Source organism: Pinus tabuliformis, chromosome 4_2 (assembly GCF_031772625.1).
Source record: "Pinus tabuliformis cultivar Carrire ecotype Pingquan chromosome 4_2, CPIR1, whole genome shotgun sequence".
Lineage (NCBI taxonomy): Eukaryota > Viridiplantae > Streptophyta > Pinopsida > Pinales > Pinaceae > Pinus > Pinus tabuliformis.
The window spans coordinates 697,605,091-697,625,005 of record NC_142304.1 but is presented as its reverse complement, the minus strand read 5'-3'; the positions used below and the strand labels follow the sequence as shown (position 1 = coordinate 697,625,005).

The following is a 19,915-nucleotide window of genomic DNA, read 5'->3' as shown; positions in this document are numbered from 1 at the left end:
AACCCCAATGTGGGGAAAACCCTTTGATCAATTTTTCTTCTTATTAAATCAAAAGTTCAGCAGAGAGAGAGAGAGCGAGTACAAAAGTCAAATTCACTTACCCAATAAAAAGTCAAAACAACCCTATAAAATTCTGAAGTCAATTGCAGTCAAACTTCATCCCTAACCAGAAAGTCAACAGTGGTAAAAACAATAGCTAATTGTCCTCAAAGCAACTCAGTCTTCGTCATTCAAACTCGGTCTGACCAGGAGGACAAATTCAGCCCAAAACAACGCTATCAAAGGAGAGAGAAAATTGTTGCAATTTTTCGGCAGTCAAACAACAGTCAACCCTGAAGTCAACGCAAGCCAAACAGGCCATAATTTCTCGATTTTTGTGCCCAGAGATGCAGCCTAGAAAAACTGAACCTTTGACCCTAAAAACACTATCAAACTCGGTCAGCAAGTCCTCGGTGAATGTTGGTCAAACTTGTCCCAGAACTCTGAAATTTCGGTCTACAATTCTACCCAAATACTCGTCCTCCTTGCCACACGTGTGAGAGAGAGAAGTGGCCCAATATTGTACGAACCAATCAAATGGAGAGAGAGAGAAGTATCTGTGAGTGATGAATGTGCCAAATGAGGTGTGAGGTCTCTTGTATTTATACAATTCATTGTGGGTGAAGAGACACATCCATTGGGCTTCTTGAGCCTACATGATGATGAGGCTGACTTGAACAATTTGCACATGTGTGGGCATAAATTCAAAATCACACTTCTGCTTGTCCGAATGAGATGATCTTTATATCAATCTTGGACCTCTCGAAAAGAGGAATCCAATGCAATCATCATCTCCATCAAATGAGTTGTCCCAAGGTGGAATTTGGCCCTAGTTGCCAATTTTAACACTCCCTCTCAACTAGGGAGAATTCCACCTATCAATCCATCTATCATCATGCCATCCTATCATCATGTACCATCTCTGTCATCTCAACTCTGCCCTGCTAAACCATGAAGTAATAATGAGAAATAATCGATCGAGAGTGAGTCACAAGACCTTACCACTCTCCACTTACAAAAGTCAATCCAGAGGTAGAACCTCAAATGATCCTAGATCAAATTTTCGAACACCATGCATCCTATACATAGGGAGTACGGCAGTACACGATGCGTCCATCGGTAGTGCTATGGTCCCTATCCACATTTCCCAACTCATTGGCCAGATAAGAGGTACTTCCAATGAGTCCCTGACTACATGGGTAGGATGTATGATGGGGCATTAGCCGGAGAAGGTGAACCACTCATCTTACTCATATGCCATAGGAGATGTTGAACCACTCATCCTATGCATATGTCAATCATAGGGGAAGGTGAACCACTCACCCTTTGGTCACTCATAGCTTCAAGAAGTACCCCAAGCCCCCAAGAGCTCCCAGAGCTCATTGTCCAACTCAAGCAGGACCCTCATTGGAGGGTATTTCCATGACTCCAAGTCTCTCTCAAAAGGTTAAGAATTTGTCCTTCCCTAAAGGCTTTGTGAGGATATTTGTGACCTGCTCATCAGTCCTGATGTGTTGCACTCTTATTGGTCCCCGTTGTAACATATCCCAGATAAAGTGGTACTTGATATCAATGTGCTTGGAGCAATCGTGGAACACGAGATTTTCTGAAAGGCGAATTCCACTTTGGTTGTCGCAGAAGATCACGGTGGTATCCAGCACATGCTCAAATAGCTAACTGAAGAGCTTCCTCAACCAAATAGCTTCACAACAGGCCATACTAGCTACAATGTATTCGAGCCTCGGCAGTGCTTAGTGCAACCGATTTTTGCTTCCTGCTCATCCAAGCAGACCCCAATGAGAAGCAACATCCAAATGTGCTCTTACGATCCACCACACTGCCAGCCCAATCAGCATCTGAATATCCATGCAACCTCAAATTCCCAACAGTTTATCTCATTCCATAATAGATTCTGCCCTGGAGATATCTTAAGAGATTCTTAGAAGCAATCCAATGTATGCGATGAGGCTCGACCATAAATTGACTCAACGTGTTCACAACAAAGCATATGTCAGGACAGGATTTTACCAAGAATATCAGGGACCCCACAAGTTGTTTATATTCAGAAGGATTTGCCAATTCGGACCCAACAGCACTTCCACATAGCTTCTTGAAGTTGATTTCCATCGGAGTAGACACGGATTTGCAATCCACCATCCCACATCTCTCGAGTAGCTTCACAATGTATTTTCCTTGAGAAAGGAAAATCTCTTGAATCAGTTACCGAAGAATCCACAATATGAACATTTTTATGCCAACGTTTCAAATCCCAACTGGGATCCATCATCAGGACTTATGAATGATGATAAAAGAAGAGCTGCTTAGAAGGACATAAATAATAATGAGGATAATAAATTATTAGGATCAGCAGCATGTCGGCTGAATATTTATTTTTAATTTATTTATTAATTAATTATTCATTCAATTATTCATTTTTAATTTTAATAAATTATTTTTATTTTATTGTTGAGTTTTATATATTAATTTTTACAGGTGAGAGAATATATTAATTTAAAATTCAAAACCTAAAAGGTAATAATGATTAAATATTTAATATATGTTAATATAATAATTTTTATTTTTATTTATTTTATTTTTATTTTATTTATTTATTTATTTATTTATTTATGATTTTTGTTGAGAAATGATTATTTATTTTTATTTCTATATATATTAGTATTTAAAGAAAAGAGAAATAAGTAAATTGTATTAATATTTAAAAGTTCTTTGATTTAAAATTATATTAATATTAATAATAATTAATATATTAATTAATTAATATATTAAATTAATTAATATTAATAAAAGTTAATAAATCAATACTAATAATGTTAATAGATATTAATAGGGTTAAAATATTAATAATACTTGATTAATAAAGTTAATAGATATTAATACTTAAATAATAATAATTTGATGAAGGACCTAGGACTGATGTAGTCATCATTGAAGCTAAACCAATATTTATGTCCAACAGTGTTTCCTTAGTGATTGCTTTCCTTCACTCTTGCTTGGGCTTTGTCTTCACCTGGGCTCTGATACCATGTTAATTTTAGTTAACAATGGTATCTTTTATGCTTAGCACAATTTACTTCAATGATCCTTAGTAGCCCAATAACAATTTCCAATTTCCAATAGCAATCACAATAATCACATTGACAGTAAAAAGCAAATAGAATATGAAACAAAATGCAAAAGACGAGCCAAAACAAGAGGACACCAGATTTGGCAGATGCCAGGGAAAAACCCCAATGTGGGGAAAACCCTTAGATCAATTCTTCTTATTATTAAATCAAAAGTTCAGCAGAGAGAGAGCGAGTACAAAAGCCAAATTGCCTTGCCCAATAAAAAGTCAAAACAGCTCTGTAAATTTCTATAGTCAATTGCACTCAAACTTCAGCCTAACCAGAAAGTCAACGCTCATCAAAACAACAGCAAATTGTCCTCAAAGCAACTTGGTCTTCCTCAGTCAAACTCGGCCTGATCAAGAGGACAAATTCAGCCCAAAATAGCTCAGCCAAACTCAGTCAAAGGAGAGCGAAAATTGTTGTAATTTTTCTGTGGTCAAACAGCAGTCAACGCAGGTCAAACAGCCCAAAATTTCTCGGCTTTGGTGCCCAGAGATGCAGCCTAGAAAAATCGAACCTTTGACCCCAAAAACGCAATCAAACTCGATCAGCAAGTCATCAGTCAACGTTGGTCAAACCTGTCCCAAAACTCAGAAATTTCAGTCTACAATTTTGCCCTAAAACTCACCTCTTGCCACACGTGAGAGAGAGAAGTTGCCCAATGTTGTACGAACCAATCAGATGAAGAGAGTAAAGTATGTGTGAGCGATGAATGTGCCAAATGAGGTGTGAGGTCTCTTGTATTTATACAATTCTTTGTGGGTGAAGAGACACATCCATTGGGCTTCTTGAGCCTAGCTGATGATGAAGCCGACCTGAACAAGTTGCACATGTGTGGGCATAAATTCAAAATCACACTTCTATTTGTCCGAATGAGATTATCTTTATATCAATCTTGAACCTCTTGAAAAGAGGAATCCAATGCAATCATCATCTCCATCAAATGAGCTATCCCAAAGTGGAATTTGGCCCTAGCTACCAATTTTAACACTACACCTAAGGATTAGAGAGCTCCTGGAGGGGGCTTCCAGTGAAGATAGTCCTAGATGAGATGATCCTAAACTTGGTAAGCAAAATACGCATTTGACAAATTCAAATAACAAACCTTCTACTGTCAAACTCCAACAATAATCATTACTAAAACAAACGAAGGTAGCTTCTTCTTCAAAGCAACCTCTATACACACTCTCAAATGGGACCATAGAGAATTACATCTACAATACAATATCGTAAAACCTTACCAAACCAATTGGTAAACAAATATACAAAAGGCCTCAAGCCAATATAAAGGACAAGAAACTCAAGCCACAATGGGTAATGGGCTTGACCTCTACCATTTGAGTTAAAATCAAATACAAAGATTGCACATAAGACATGGAACCCACAATATGCCATCTACTGTACTAAAGAACTTGCCAAGTTGTCAATCCAATGTGAATAGAAGAGAAACATTTTTATATCCCAAACCCCGACATGAATTCAAAGAAATGCCTTTCTATAGAGGAGAACTCTAGTAAGTAAATTATATGTAAGTATGTAAGTAATTGTATTATTGATGAAAAATATGAATGGTGATTTACATTCCCTCCAACTGTGTGCCTAAATAGGCAATGACTAGTCACGAGGGTTTGATTGGTCATGCCTTTTGACCTTTCATTTACATAATTAATTTTTATTAATGTTAATTAAATAATTAATTAATTAATTACTGTATTTTTTATGAATTATTTATTCATAACATTTCCACCCCCTTTAAAGTTGTTCTGTCCTCAAAGCATAACCAAAAGGGTTTTCTCTAGTTGAAATGAAGTCCTCATGAGCATTTGTACCTTCCTTGAAGCTAGGAGTGTTAACACCATATAATTTATAATGTCATCCTTGCCTATTAAGCTCAATGAATTGTGCTTCAAGGTTTGTAGTATAGCTTCCTAGTTGTATTAACCATTCTGCACCTAGAACTACATCCATTCCTTTGAGTGGCAGGGAAATAGATCTGTTTATAGCCTTAGTTCTTATATCTAGATTGAAACCTCATAGCATTCTCCTATTTCTTTGTACTTTTGCCCAGTAGCGGCAGACATGGTTAGGTCCTTGATTGGGCATATACAAAGATTGAGTTGTTTAGCAAGGTCAATGTCTATACAATTGTGAGTACCGCCATAATCTACAAGTATATTGACATTTTTGCCTCCTATGAGCCCTTTAAGCTTCAGGGTTTTAGGGTGTAATCTCCTTGTCATGTTTGTTGGTAGAGTAGTAAGCTTAATGTTCTTTCGCCTTGGAGACTGGTTTCTCTGCTTCCGAAGGTGTGGTGGAACGTATTTTGCAGTGACTAGTTGTTTTTGACTTTTTGAAGAATTGCTTTCTTCACCCTGATTTTGTTGGACACATGAGATTGCGGCTAATGATGGTTCCTCAAAATCTAAATCCTCAATGTGTGTGACAATGATTTCTTCATCACATTCTTGTACTTCAACTTGCTTCCCATCTATTATTTTATAATAGCATAAGGGTGTGTCTTCACATTGATGTCCTGGCACCCAATTTTCTCCACACTTGCGACAATTATTTTTCTTTTTTATCCTTTTCTACGACTTATTATTTGAAGAGTCCAACTCTTTCTCAAATTCATAAGTATAAAATTTCTTGTTAAGGCATCTGTGTCCTAATCTCCATTTGTCCGCACAATAACTACATTTGTTTGTTTCTTTTTTTCCCGAGTATTGTTGTTAATGTTCATCTTCCTTGAATGATGACATTTTGAACTTATGTTTTTGCTCAATAATCTTTGCAGCATGTCTAGCTTCTTCGATAGTTTTAGGTTTGTATAATTTCAATTCTGCACAGATATACTCCTTAAGTCCACATTTACATTTTTAGCAATTCTTCATTCGTAAATCCTCTGTCTTATAGCTAATACTTCCCATTCGTGGGTGTATTCGCTTACAGATCCTTTTTGCTTGAGATGAACGAATTTTTCGTAGATATCATCTTCTTCTTCGTCATGAAACCTTTTTAGCAAGGCATCCACAAAATTTTTCCAAAGGAATGAACGAGCTTCACATTTGTTGGACCACCATAGGAACCAATCATATGCCTCAGCTTCCAAATTGTTGAAAACGGTCATGAACTTTTCTCATTCACCTATTGGCGGGTTTGACTCAAAAATGGCCTCCATTTTATTAACCCAAACAATAGCGCCTCTATGATCTTTACCATCGTATTTTGGGAGCTCACTCTTAATTCGTTGATAGTCTTTTTCTGGAAATTTTGTATAGTATTGACTACCTTCTGGAGTCTATGGACTTTGTGTTGGCTCTTGGGCAATTAAAGGATTAAACACTGAATTAACCCCTCCCATTAACTGGCTCCGCATTCCTAGAAACATTCTCTCAACGTTATTTTTTTTAATATCGCTTTCCATTTTCTCTTGAGTTACATTTACCCTATCTTGACGTTCCCCTAACTTTCCCTGCTTCTTTTCGACATTATCGAGGCATCGTCTTACTTTATTGAGTTTTTCTTGAAATTTTTTTGAATTGGCGTCATCATTATTACTTCCCATATTGCTTTTCTTTTTCTTTTTTGCAGAACCAATTTTTTTTAATTATATAATTAAATTAATTATATAGTTATAAAACTATATAAGATAATTATATAATTTAAAAGTTATATAATAATTAACTTTATAATAAGTATTATATAACCCTAATGTGTCTATATATATATATATATATATATTTATTTATTTATTTATTTATTTATTTATTTATTTATTTATTTATTTATTTATTTATTTATTTGTTTCTTTATTTATTTTAGAAACTACACTATGTAATGGTACGATAAGAAAATGATTCCATTGATTCCAATGGACACTACCATTGATCGCGGCAGCTCGATTTAACGGAATTAAGTTATAGCAAAAAAAAAAAGTGACGGGCAGTCAGGGGCTAATGGTCAGGATAGACGGCGGTTGACAGGTCAGAATAGATGGTGAATTGTCGGGAGACTACAGAACAAGAACATGTTGGAATTGTGGTACTCTGGGATGTAGTGTATATGAGACGTTTGGAGCTGAGAAAGCATGACAATCGGGACAGAAGACTACCGACAGCGGATTACAGGGTTTGGTCACAAACAAGGCAGTAATCTTGGTTTTTTAGTGGGGAACATGTTGAAGAATCAAGGGAAATAAGGCATAGTGTGATTCTTCTTGACTTGATAACAATTTGTGGAGTCTTTGTACTTTTTCTTGTTAGCTTAATCTTCTTCTTCTTTTTATTAATGCATGTGTGTGTACTTCATCAAACTACTACCAAAAACATAAGAACAAGAACACAAGATGTTGGCTCTCTGCCAAGGCCAAAACCTCTCTTCTCTTGAGAGGAAAACCCTTCGGTAAATTTCTCTTATTGAAGCTTCTTATTGATCAATGCCAAACCCTAGACCCTTACTAGAATATCCTCCAAGCACAAGTCAAGTCCTTCCTCCTTCCTGCACTTTGTTCCCCGGCACTTCGTCCTCCTTCTTCCGGCACTTCGTTCTTCTTTCAACTGTTGATAGATCTTGTTGCACTTGCTCTAGAAGAGACACTTATCCTTGATCTTTGATGAGACTCTTTCACATGGGATGATGTCTTCCTTTTCTTCGCCAAAAAATGAACTTATATCACTGTAATGGGAGGGTTGTTATGACAACAAAGACAACCTCCTTCTCCTCGCACGTGTGACTGTAATAGGCTTTAGAACAGCCCTATTACCTTCGCTTTTCTTCCTTGTTTCTTCACTTGAGTGGGAGGCCCTTTAGGCCTATATCTCTAGCCCAAATGATGAGATATGTTTGACTGTAAGTCTCTGCTGTTATGACCGCAGAGAGCCTTCCTTTTTCCCACACATGTGACTGCAACTGCCCTAGAAACGGTCCTCTTAGGCTTGGTTGTGTACCCTTCTTCTTCGTTGCACTTGGAGACCCTTTCTTCGTCCTTTGTTCACCGATTTCTCGGCTTCCTACCTTCATTGATTTCAGAGATGAATGCTTGACATTATGATGGAGTGGACAGCCTCTATATAGAGGATTGTCGCTCCTTTAGGCCGACTTGTAGATTGCAAGTCGGCTTGTCTTATTTGCTTCAGTTCGCTTCTTTCGATGTTGCCACATGCTTGGAGGAGACTTGACTTTGCTTGGAGGTGGTTTCTTTGACTCTAATACATAAGTATACCTATAGTAACATGCCCTTAAGGTCTTCAACATAATTCTTTTGACTCTTTGACTTACCTATAGCACTTTAACATGTGCTAGACCTATTTCAATAAGCAAGAAACTCATTGACATATATTATAAAAATAATATTTCTTTTCTTGAATAAATATAAATATCAAAAGTACATTTATGAAGATCGAACCTAGTTACATTTCCTTCAACACTCACTCTTAACTAGGAAGGTATTCATACAACATTACAAAGTGTTTGGCTATGTTTCAATCTTGAAGAATTCACATAAGAGAAACTGGATTGGCAATCCATCTATTATAGCATCATAGTAACCAACATTGTTTCCACAGCAAGGCCTTGACTGACAACTCTATCTTTCAATAGATCAGAGCACAATGTTGGCGAGACCAATGACTTATAGACACCTTAGTCATTGTCTCTCAAGGTACATACCCACCCAGGTGTTCACTGAGTATGACCTTCTAGGACTATTCTTATCTTGGGTTCCCAGCCCTCAAAGAATATCGGTCCTCTTGCCTACTCTTGTCTTGGATGCCCTACACATCCTCAAAGAGTATCGGATGCCAGATGATTACCCAATCCTCCCATTCTTTCTTCCCAAGTGAAGACAAGAATGTTGTGTCTATCTCTTCCTCTCAATTGAGGAAGACATGCCCAAGTATCCTCTAACAAGGTACTTGTCCAAGTTCCTTTGTAATTGGGAACTTGTTATAACTCCCTCTTAGCTAGGGACTTGTCCATTCATCAACAACTTCTTCTTTGTGAGTCCTCCAGCTGCTTGATCTCCTCCTTTCCTTTATATCATGAAGTATTTGTTCGAACTTCTTCTTGGTAAGGCACCATCCATCGATCACTTTCCTTATTGGTTTGTCATGTCATTGCTTCCTTCATGGAAAGTGGCCTTCTTATCATATATCAGGTTCTCTTGTCATCTGGTTACTCCTTGTCATCTTGTCTATGCTTTGAACTACTCTTCACATGGATGCTTGTTCCCATGTTTTGATCTAGTAGCCCTTCATGACTTGATCCTAATATTGCTTCAACACTAAATGGTGCTTTTGTTGGATGGCTTCTTCATCATGACATCTTCGTAGAGTAGAATCAGTTATCTGCACCATTCATATCTCCAAGGCCTTCACAGGTGTCAAGGGTCCTTTCATTTTTTTCTTCCTTTGTCAAAGTTTTCATGCCTTCTTTCGGGAGATGGCTTCAAAGTATCTTGTCAGATAGTGATTCTTTGTGATCATGGTGTTCTTCACATGCTTGATCTCTTTCTTTATTTGCTTCTTCTTGGAGAGATTATTCAACCACCTTATGCTCCTTGTGGGAGCACTTCTTCATTGCTTGCTTCTAGGACTAGTCAGCATTCCTTTTTCACTTGCTTCTTAGTTAGCAATCCTATACTCCTTATGTGAGCATTTCCTTTTGTTGACCTTCATTGCATTGTAGTACATGCCTTCGAGCATGTCATTGGTGAAAGAGATTCTTTCATACTTGATCATGTTATATAACTTTTCCCATGACTCAATAGTATACATATGATAACATGACTAAACTTTGATGCATACATACCTCATCTTGATTCTCCTTTGATCATCTTATCTTCAATTGATTGTCCATGGTGTGGCCCTTCTCGCTTCATCTTAGCTTGCCTGCATATCATCATTTTTCTTGAATCCCATGAATGGGACTCCCAATGAGACATCTGATTTTGTTTATGAATCTTCTTTCGAAGATTCCATTAGAGGATCTTGAAGGTCCTTACCCTGCAAATGTTTCTTTCTTTTTGATGATGGAGGTCTTCTAAGATTCTTAATCATGATCAATTTTCTTTCATTTTGGATGAGGTCCTCTACTAGGTATGCTTCTTCTACATGAATATCTTAAGCTATATCTACCATGCTCCTATATTCTAGAAGCTAAGTTGCACGAAACGGGGGAAACGGGTACGAGTTTCCGAAACGGGCACAAGTACGAAACGCGACCTCCCCAAATTTTGGAAACAGGGAAACGCAAATATATATATATATATATATTAGAATTTAGGACATTTAAGAAATGTTATGTGCAATCATAAAGCATACATGATACATTATAATTTATTACATTTAAACATTATGATTAAATTTACATCACATTTACTCATGAATGATCACATAATGAAAATAAAAATATTGGAATATCCAAAAGCAACCTTTATTATATATCCAAATCTCAAAATCAGCCTTTATTATATATATGAGGCTGCAAGTACAATAAAGACTATAAGGTTGCAAGAACTATAGAGACAAAAGACTAATCCTCATCAAAAATAGAAGCAGAACCATGCTCAACAGTGGATGGTGGTGCTGAAGAAGATGATGGGCCAATTCCACTTCCAGGCTGGACCTCAATATTCAGGGCAGCAAGAGAGAGATCCAAATCAAGACTTTTTGCATCCACATCCCATTCTTTAGAAGGACCACTATTGTATTCTGGACCCCTACGGGATGCAAGGCGAAGGTTGTAGTGCACATAAACAAGATCCTCTGCCTTCTGTGAGCCCAACCTATTGCGCTTCACAGAATGAATAAAACCATAAGTGCTCCAATTCCTTTCTGTTGATGAATAGCTTGCCACTTGTGAAAGAATACAAATGGCAAGGTTTTGCAAATGTACACCATTTGCTCCATGACAAATCCACCACCTAACTAGATTCATGGTGCTTCTTTCCTCCAAAGCTGATATATCTACATAATCATCTATTCCTGTAGCAAAACTGGCAAATTCTTCCTTTACCTCCCTGTGTATATGTGCAGGAAACATTCTCATAAGGGCTTTTTTCACCCCATTAGCCACCTCTCTATCCTTATGGGGTGCCTTCCTCTTCCCATTGCTTTGAGCAATAAGCTCCTCATCATAAAATTTGGGGCTCAAGGCATGTGCTAAAGAGTGCAATGGCATGTTGAAATTGTTCCACCTATCAACAATGATTTTCTTAACAAAATCAGCAAAATGATCATCAAAAAACAAAAGTTGTGGAGACTCTTGTGAAATTATTTCCATGGTTTTCTCAACCATGGAATCCATGCCATCATATACCTCTCCTAAGAAAGGCTGGTCGGTGTCAGCATTCCAAAGAAGCTCAAATGCAGGGATTGTGAACTTTAGCAAGAAATCTATCTTGCTCCACCAATCATCATCAAGGCACAATCTATGCACTATATATCCTCACTCTGAATCTGCTTGTCTCCACTCAATCCAAAGTTAACTCACCACCATAGAAACTAATGGATGCTAAACCTCAATAAGGCGGCGCAACATCAAGAAGTTTGAGGCATATCTTGTCTCAACAACTTTTAACCAGTTTAATTTGGAGTACTCTCGAATTATTGCCTGAGATTGGTGGTGGTTGGTGATGAATTTGACAATCTCCCTTGCTTCCCCTGTGATTTCCTTTATCCATGAAACTTTGTTGTCGATCTCCTCTAAGATCAGATTCAGATTATGGACAATGCATGGTGTCCAAAAGATGTGGTCATACCTCCCCTCAATAATTAAACCTGCAGCTTTGCAAACTGGTGCATTATCCGTGATAACTTGCACCACCTTGTTAGGCCCTATTTGTTCAGTAGCTTTTATAATAACATCAACAATAAACTGTGCATCTTTTACCTCTCCTGAGCAGTGTTCCGCCTTGATAAGCATTGCTCCTTTAGGGGAAGTGGCAATGATATTTATCAATGGTCTGCACCTTGTATCTCTCCATCCATCTGAGACTATGGTAACCCCAGAGCTACTCCAGGAAGAACGAATAGGTGGTAAAATATCCTCCACAAGCTCCTTCTCATTTTTGAGAAGCTGAGTTCTGACTTTCTCATAGTTGGGCCCCTTGTACCCTTGAGGAGCTTTGTTAATTGCCCTTATCATATCTTGCCAGTAAGAAGAGCGAACAACATTGAATGGGATACCACAGGCATAAATGCACCTAGCCACTCTGGAATCAGTTTCTTCTCTCACTTGCACATTCACCAATTTAGCAATTTTGCTATCCTGAACTAAAGGTGATGCCCCTCTGGTATTTTTGGGTGCTGGTTGTTCATGTTGTTGAGTGGCACCGGCTCTCCTCTTTCTTGCTTCAACTACAATCCTTGGCTCAATATTAGATGGAGCTTGAGGAGTAGCTTGAGTAAGCTCATCATGCCTTCTCTTAATAACATCCGCCTCATCTTGCTCTCTTTGATATGCCCTCCTTGCCAATGGGTCTACTGTTTTTGTGCAACCCACAACCCCCTGTCCTCCTCCATGCAAAAGATGTGCCTTCACTCTTGGGTAAGAGCCTTTGTACGAATTATTGCAAAGATTACATCACCATTCCCATGAGCCACCACCTCCACATTTTTTAAGCTTTTGAACATGCCTCCAAAGAGGATAATATTCAGCCCTTGGGTTGGCCCTAGAGCTTGAACTTGCAGCTACACTTTGGTTGGAAGCCATTGCTGCAAAAATAAATAAATAAAACAAATCTGTAAATAAAAAACGTTTTTCATATTTTTGGCAGCATAAACCCTCGTAAAATTGACGAAATAGTAGGAAAAAACTAAGAAAATGAATGTTGCTTACCCAAATTAATTTTTTGTAGCTGAAGCTACCCCTAAAAGCCAGAAAAGACAAGAGAAATATGGTTGTAGCTGAGCCAAAAGCCAAGAATGCCGTAGCCGGAAACTCTGCAATCCAAATCTACTGCTCAAATCTCTTTCTCTTGTTGCTGAAATCTCCTTTGCTCACTGTTGAAAATGCCCTAGCTGAAACCACTGCTCTCTTCCTCTCTTCTCCTTTGCTAAAATCGCTAGTCTCCAAGAGAAACGACTTGCTCAATTGTGTGATGAGAGAATGAGGCGAGGGTCACTTTTATAACTTGAGAGAGGCATCTAGAAGCAACTAGAAGCCACTTTAGTCGCCTAATAAAAAAATAGAAGACAAAATAATAATAAAAAACATAAGAAAAAGTCAAGTTACATGAGGAAACTCTGTCATACGGCCAGAAAACTTGTTTACGGGCGTACTGACCACATTTCCTCCTTGAGAAACGGGCTAGTACGGCCGGAAACGAGTTTCCGGGCCGTATGGTACGAGTTTCCTCGTTTTTGTTTCATTTCCGTACGGAAACAGACCCTAGACCCACGTTTCCTGCAACTTAGTCTAGAAGATATTTCTAACCATGCATTTTGCTCTATTTATAAATGCTCCTACATGAGTATTTTGAACTCTATGTACATCATGCTTCTAGATTCTAGAAGATGTTTCTAGCCATGCAATTTTATTCTATTCATACATGCTCCTATACTACTCAAAACTTTCAAGGAGACCTTAAGTAAAGAGTTTGACTTAGTCCTAGTAGAGATGCAGAGGATCTTCCTTCTTTTGCTTCTTGTCTTCTTCTTTCATTTCTTGAGTCACATGAGCTTCTTCCCCTTTTCTTTCGTTATTGTTGTCCTTCTTTAGTTTAGGACAATTCCTTGTGTAGTGTCCATATTCTTGGCATTCAGAGCATTGGACTTTGGACATATCTTTGTTGTTTGTTCTTTGTGGACCAAATTTGCCAAATTTTCCCTTTCTCTTGGCCATGGTAGCAAATGCTTGGTCCTTTGATCCCACCTTTGAGTCTTGTTTCCTCTATCTTGCATAGAGACCACATTTCACTTAGTGGGGTGGCTTCCTTCTTGGCATATATGCTTGATGTTAAGTTGCCTCAATCCTCAGGTAGGGCGTTGAGTACTACAGTTGTCATTTCCCTGTCAGATATAACTTCCCCTAGCTCTTGAAGTTGATCCCTCATCTCAGATATCTTCATGAAGTAGGGAGCTATTCCTTCCTTTAATATCTTCATTTAGTACAATTCATTTCGTAGAGATATCACTTCTCCAATTGTGGTTACCGAGAATAGCTCTACTAGTTTGTCATTGATTTCTTTTGATGTTTCAAGTTTGGAGACATAAGGAATGAGAGAGTCCTTGATGGATTCTATTAGAATCCTTTGAGCCCTTGTCTCATCCTTATTGTACTTGGCTAAGGCTTGAGTTTGTTCCTTAGCAGGGATAGTGATATTCCCTCTGATGTGTTCTAGAAGCTCATTCTCCTTGAGAAGTAAATCAGTCCTCTTCTTCCATGCAAGAAAGTTATTGGTACCTACCAATTAGTTGCTTTCCTTGCAAAAAGACATTGATGCATATTCAGAAGCAGACATATACTCACTTGATAGATTTTGAGATGTAGTGGACTAGCTTTCTCCTTGAAGACTTGATGGCTTACCTTCCTTAGATCTTGATGTTCTTCAAGTTGCTTTCTCCAAGTGGACTTGCTTGATGATGAGTTTTGCTTGATGACTTGTAGCTTGATGTAGGTCCTTCTTTGATTTTCTCTTCTTGTAGGTTCCTTTATAAGGCTCTTCTTCTTGCTTTGTAGTCTTCCTTGACGGGTGATGGATGGTAGACCTCCTTGTCCTTGATGTGATAGAGACTTCTTGGCTTGATGCTTCAACTTTGTAGATGTCCTTCCTTGATGAGTGTTCTTGAGATGCCCTTTCCTTGATGTGTCACCTTAGCTCTGATGCCATGTTGAAGAATCGATGGAAATAAGGCGTAGTGTGATTCTTCTTGACTTGATAACAATTTGTGGAGTCTTTTACTTTTTCTTGTTAGCTTAATCTTCTTATTATTATTAATGCATGTGTGTGTACTTCATCAAACTGCTACCAAAAACATAAGAACAAGAACACAAGATGTTGGCTCTCTGCCAAGGCCAAAACCTCTCTTCTCTTGAGAGGAAAACCCTTCGGTAAATTTCTCTTATTGAAGCTTCTTATTGATCAATGCCAAACCCTAGACCCCTTACTAGAATATCCTCCAAGCACAAGTCAAGTCCTTCCTCCTTCCTGCACTTTGTTCCCCGGCACTTCGTCCTCCTTCTTCCGGCACTTCGTTCTTCTTTCAACTGTTGATAGATCTTGTTGCACTTGCTCTAGAAGAGACACTTATCCTTGATCTTTGATGAGACCCTTTCACATGGGATGATGTCTTCCTTTTCTTCACCAACAAACGAACTTGTATGACTGTAATGGGAGGGTTGTTATGACAGCAGAGACAACCTCCTTCTCCTCGCACGTGTGACTGTAATAGGCTTTAGAACAGCCCTATTACCTTCGCTTTTCTTCCTTGTTTCTTCACTTGATTGTGATTGTAATAGGCTTTAGAACAGCCCTATTACCTTCGCTTTTCTTCCTTGTTTCTTCACTTGAGTGATAGGCCCTTTAGGCCTATATCTCTAGCCCAAATGATGAGATATGTTTGACTGTGAGTCTCAGCTGTTATGACCGCAGACAGCCTTCCTTTTCCCCACACATGTGACTGCAGTTGCCCTAGAAACAGTCCTCTTAGGCTTGGTTGTGTACCCTTCTTCTTCGCTGCACTTGGAGACCCTTTCTTCGTCCTTTGTTCACCCTTTTCTCAGCTTCCAACCTTCGTTGATTTCAGAGATGAATGCTTGACATTATGATGGAGTGGACAGCCTCTATATATAGAGGATTGTCCCTCCTTTAGGCCAACTTGTAGATTGCAGGTCGGCTTGTCTTATTTGCTTCGGTTGGCTTCTTTTGATGGTGCCACATGCTTGGAGGAGACTTGACTTTGCTTGGAGGTGTCTTCTTTACTCTAATACATAAGTATGCCTATAGTAACATGCCCTTAAGTTCTTCAACATAATTCTTTTGACTCTTTGACTTACCTATAGCACTTTAACATGTGCTAGACCTATTTCAATGAGAAAGAAACTCATTGACATATATTATAAACATAATATTTCTTTTCTTGAATAAATACAAATATCAAAAGTACATTTATGAAGACTGAACCTAGTTACATTTGCTTCAACAGAATAGACGTAGACAGGACAATAGAGAAACGATGTTGGGCAGATGATGATTCACGACTGTTGGGAGAATATAGTTGACGATGGAAAGAAAAAATAGCGGACCATGCAGAACAATGAGTCAGTGGCGAACTGAGAGAAATACAGCGATATATAAGTAGCGGAACACAGTGTCAGCACCAGTGAACTGACAGGATAGTGGCGAAAGACAATCTCCGGAGGACCGAAAGCTCTGATACCATTGTGGATAAAAACTCCAAAAAGTAAATTCTATGTAAGTATGTAAGTAATTGTATTATTGATGAAAAATATGAATGGTGAGTTACATTCCCTCGGACAGTGTGCCTAAATAGGCATTGACTGGTCACGAGGGTTTGATTGGTCATGCCTTTTGACCTTTCATTTAAATAATTAATTTTTGTTAATGATAATTAACTAATTAAATATTATTACATTATTATTTTTTTATGAATTATTTATTCATAACACTTTCACCTCCCAGTTCAACAAACACCATTTGTTCAAGGTCACCTCGTCCAACATTAGACAAAGGAAATACAAGATCACCCCACGGCTTTATAGATTCTGCCTCCCTTTTGCATTATCCTTTATCTTTCCTTTTCTATCCTTTCACTTTAAGAATTTAATATTACGAGTGATTACCAAGGTGACAAACTCGTCAAAGCTCAATGACCTATATCTGTTTTTCAAAATGAGCGTAAAAAGACCAAAAATCAGGATATAAAGCATTGCTGGCCTCAATATGGTGTTGTTCTGCTTTGCCTCGCAATATATTCAAAAAAATCACAAAATTCCAGATTTATCATGATATTATTGTTTCAAGGAAAATATCCCGATATTTTCCGGTGATATTATCAGCTCCAGGTAAATCTTGTAATATATCACTTATAGCTGTGACATTGTTAAGTGTAACACTGCTAAAGATTCTACGTCCAAAACTTTGCAAGTAACAAGTGCAACATCTAACAGAGCCAAGTGAAACTCCAACAGAAATACAACACAATGTATTTGCATTAATTTCAACAAAAGAAAAGGCATCCTATTAAGTAATCATAATCATTTGCATTTTAATGATTACAAAATAACTGGCAAGAGAATCTAAGGGGGGAGAGTATAAAAATAAAGTATACTAATTACAATACCTCAAGGTAGTTGTGATTGTCGTATGAAGTGGGCCATTTATGCCTACATACACATTTCCATTAAAGAACACAAATAAGATTGGCCAAATCAATGAAAAAATGATGAATACCTAGTTCCTAGATATAGATGTTGGCAAAACCAAAAAATGCAAATCAGTGTGGATATTGATCCAGTTGAATTCAACTTGAACGTGCTGACCATGCAATGAATGAACCAACCAATCAAAATTTGATTTCCAAAATGCCACAAATATGTCTCAAACACAACACACTAGAATTTGATTTAAATTGACTTAATCAACTAACAACTATAAAAGCATAGTCACATTGACTTCAACTTTCTCGAGATCAGTATCAACAACCCTTCAAGGACATGAATGCATCCACTATTTAGATATATTCCAAACTTGAAACATGTAAAAGCACATATGAAAACTTACCGCCAAGAAGCGAAATGAAAAATCCCGGAATTATTGAAGCATAGCTATAAATATCACAGCCACAAACAATAGCTTGTTAGAAATAAATGACCACAGTAAATAAACTACATTCTGACACATAAACAAAAGCTACCATGACATATAATAAAATTATAGAGTTAATATTCAAAGCTCAAGGCTGATGAATCTAGTCACAAAAACGGATATACCCACTTGCCATGTAATCAGTTTCATCCCCACCCTCTATTTTTAAATTTTTACTTGGGAAATGTACAAGTCAATTTTCCATCTATAAAATGAAACAATAATTCTTATGAACCTTAAAGATATTGTAAAACGCAATATAGAGCATACCTCGAACAGAAATCATGCAATATATGTTCAAACATATAAGAAATTGAAGCTTGCAAAAATCTAACTGCACTTTATCTACCTTGACCAAAAACAGTGTAATGTGGGTGAAAATCATCTAGATTCAGTTGATCCATATGTGGATCATCCAGTTTCAGAGCGAAAGCTTGATCAAGACCTAAAGCCAGTTGTTTATTGGATTCATTCAGTCAAAGAGCCCATCCCAAGGTCAGTAGCCATATGGTATAATAAAAAAATGGCAATCCTTAGTAGAGCTTATTTAGGATAGGCCCCTGATGACCCGTGTTTTCATAACAATAGATGGAGGGAAACTAGATAAAAGAAGAGATATGCCCTCCCTTTATGCATGTTCATTCAGTAATCACCCTCTCACATGCTTGCACTACTAGATATCTCTGATCTTAACTCTTATTGTTGGAAGTTTCGTAGAGTCAATATGTATTGCTAAATACGAAGCATATAGACTGTCATGAGGTCTTAGAAAGGATCGGTTGTTGCGGGACTAGCAGGACTATTGTGAGGAGAGGAGAGTCAGAGGTTGGATGAAGACAGGCTATAAAGAAAAATAACTCTGGGCTCTCTTTAGAGACAGGAAGATTTCATGATGGAAACGAAACATGAGGCATTGAACTGCTTTTGCCCATGACTAACCCTACATTTACTTAAGCTTTTATGCACCCTTTATTCACAGTATTCATCTTAATGGCCATTAAAAAAATTCATTTGTAGATTTCATGGAGCAAAATATGGTCCAAGAAACCTTCTCACAACAAACATTTGGTTGAATCCCAACGTAAGTTGCACTGAAATGGAAACAAAAAATGGGGCTGAACAGATATCAATAAGGTCAGATACAATATGCCAAGGAAACAACGTATTCCACACACACACAAGCACAAACACCATGACAGAACAAATTTAGAATACCATTCAAGGATTTTATATTTGGAAATAACATTCTACATATATTCTATATTCAATTTTCAATTTTAAAATACCATTCTACAACGTATTCAATGTTCATTACCATTAAATTCAAATTTGGAAATACAATGAGACATAAACATTGAGGCTCCAAATCGCCTGTCGAATCCAAATATCATCATACTATAATCAAATTACTAATGTTTGCACATCTATGTCTGCATTGGAGTGTAGGAGGTATGGTCTATTAGCTATTGATTGCAGAAATCCTGAATGGTGACATGCAGAAAACCTGTTAAGAATGTTGCAACGGTGAAAAACACCACAAAGTCTACCCTCTATATGTGAGGGCTAGTGATGTTAAACACACATGGACAGCAAAGACAATGTGAAAGATAAATCATCCAATTCATTTTTTTATTAACAAGAGATTTACATTTATAGTACATTATGTGACTCTTGGGTTTCAGATCCCAAGGTCTCTTGGACTGCTTAGTCTATTCGGCTTCCACACTAACCCATTTAGGATTAGGTGTCCAACATTCCCCCCCTTAATCCGAAGGGTTATGTATGAGTCCAAGAAGAGAGCTGTAATACAAAATGTGCAAAAAATGCATGGCAGCACTAGGCTGAATGTGCTCTATGAAATGTTGGTATAAAGGGCAGTGGTTTAAGGATGACCACCAACACTGGAACGCTTAGTGCAGTT

The 19,915-nt window shown here is 37.7% G+C and overlaps 1 protein-coding gene across 1 annotated transcript in view; it reads right to left on the bottom strand.

The window, feature by feature from the left end:
- Positions 1-19,915, bottom strand: part of LOC149171397 (uncharacterized) — a 421,147-nt gene that overhangs the window by 291,281 nt on the left and 109,951 nt on the right. Inside the window, 2 exon segments of the mRNA XM_089424078.1 lie at positions 17,471-17,513; positions 17,911-17,954. Coding sequence (XP_089280204.1) covers positions 17,471-17,513; positions 17,911-17,954 — 87 coding nt within the window.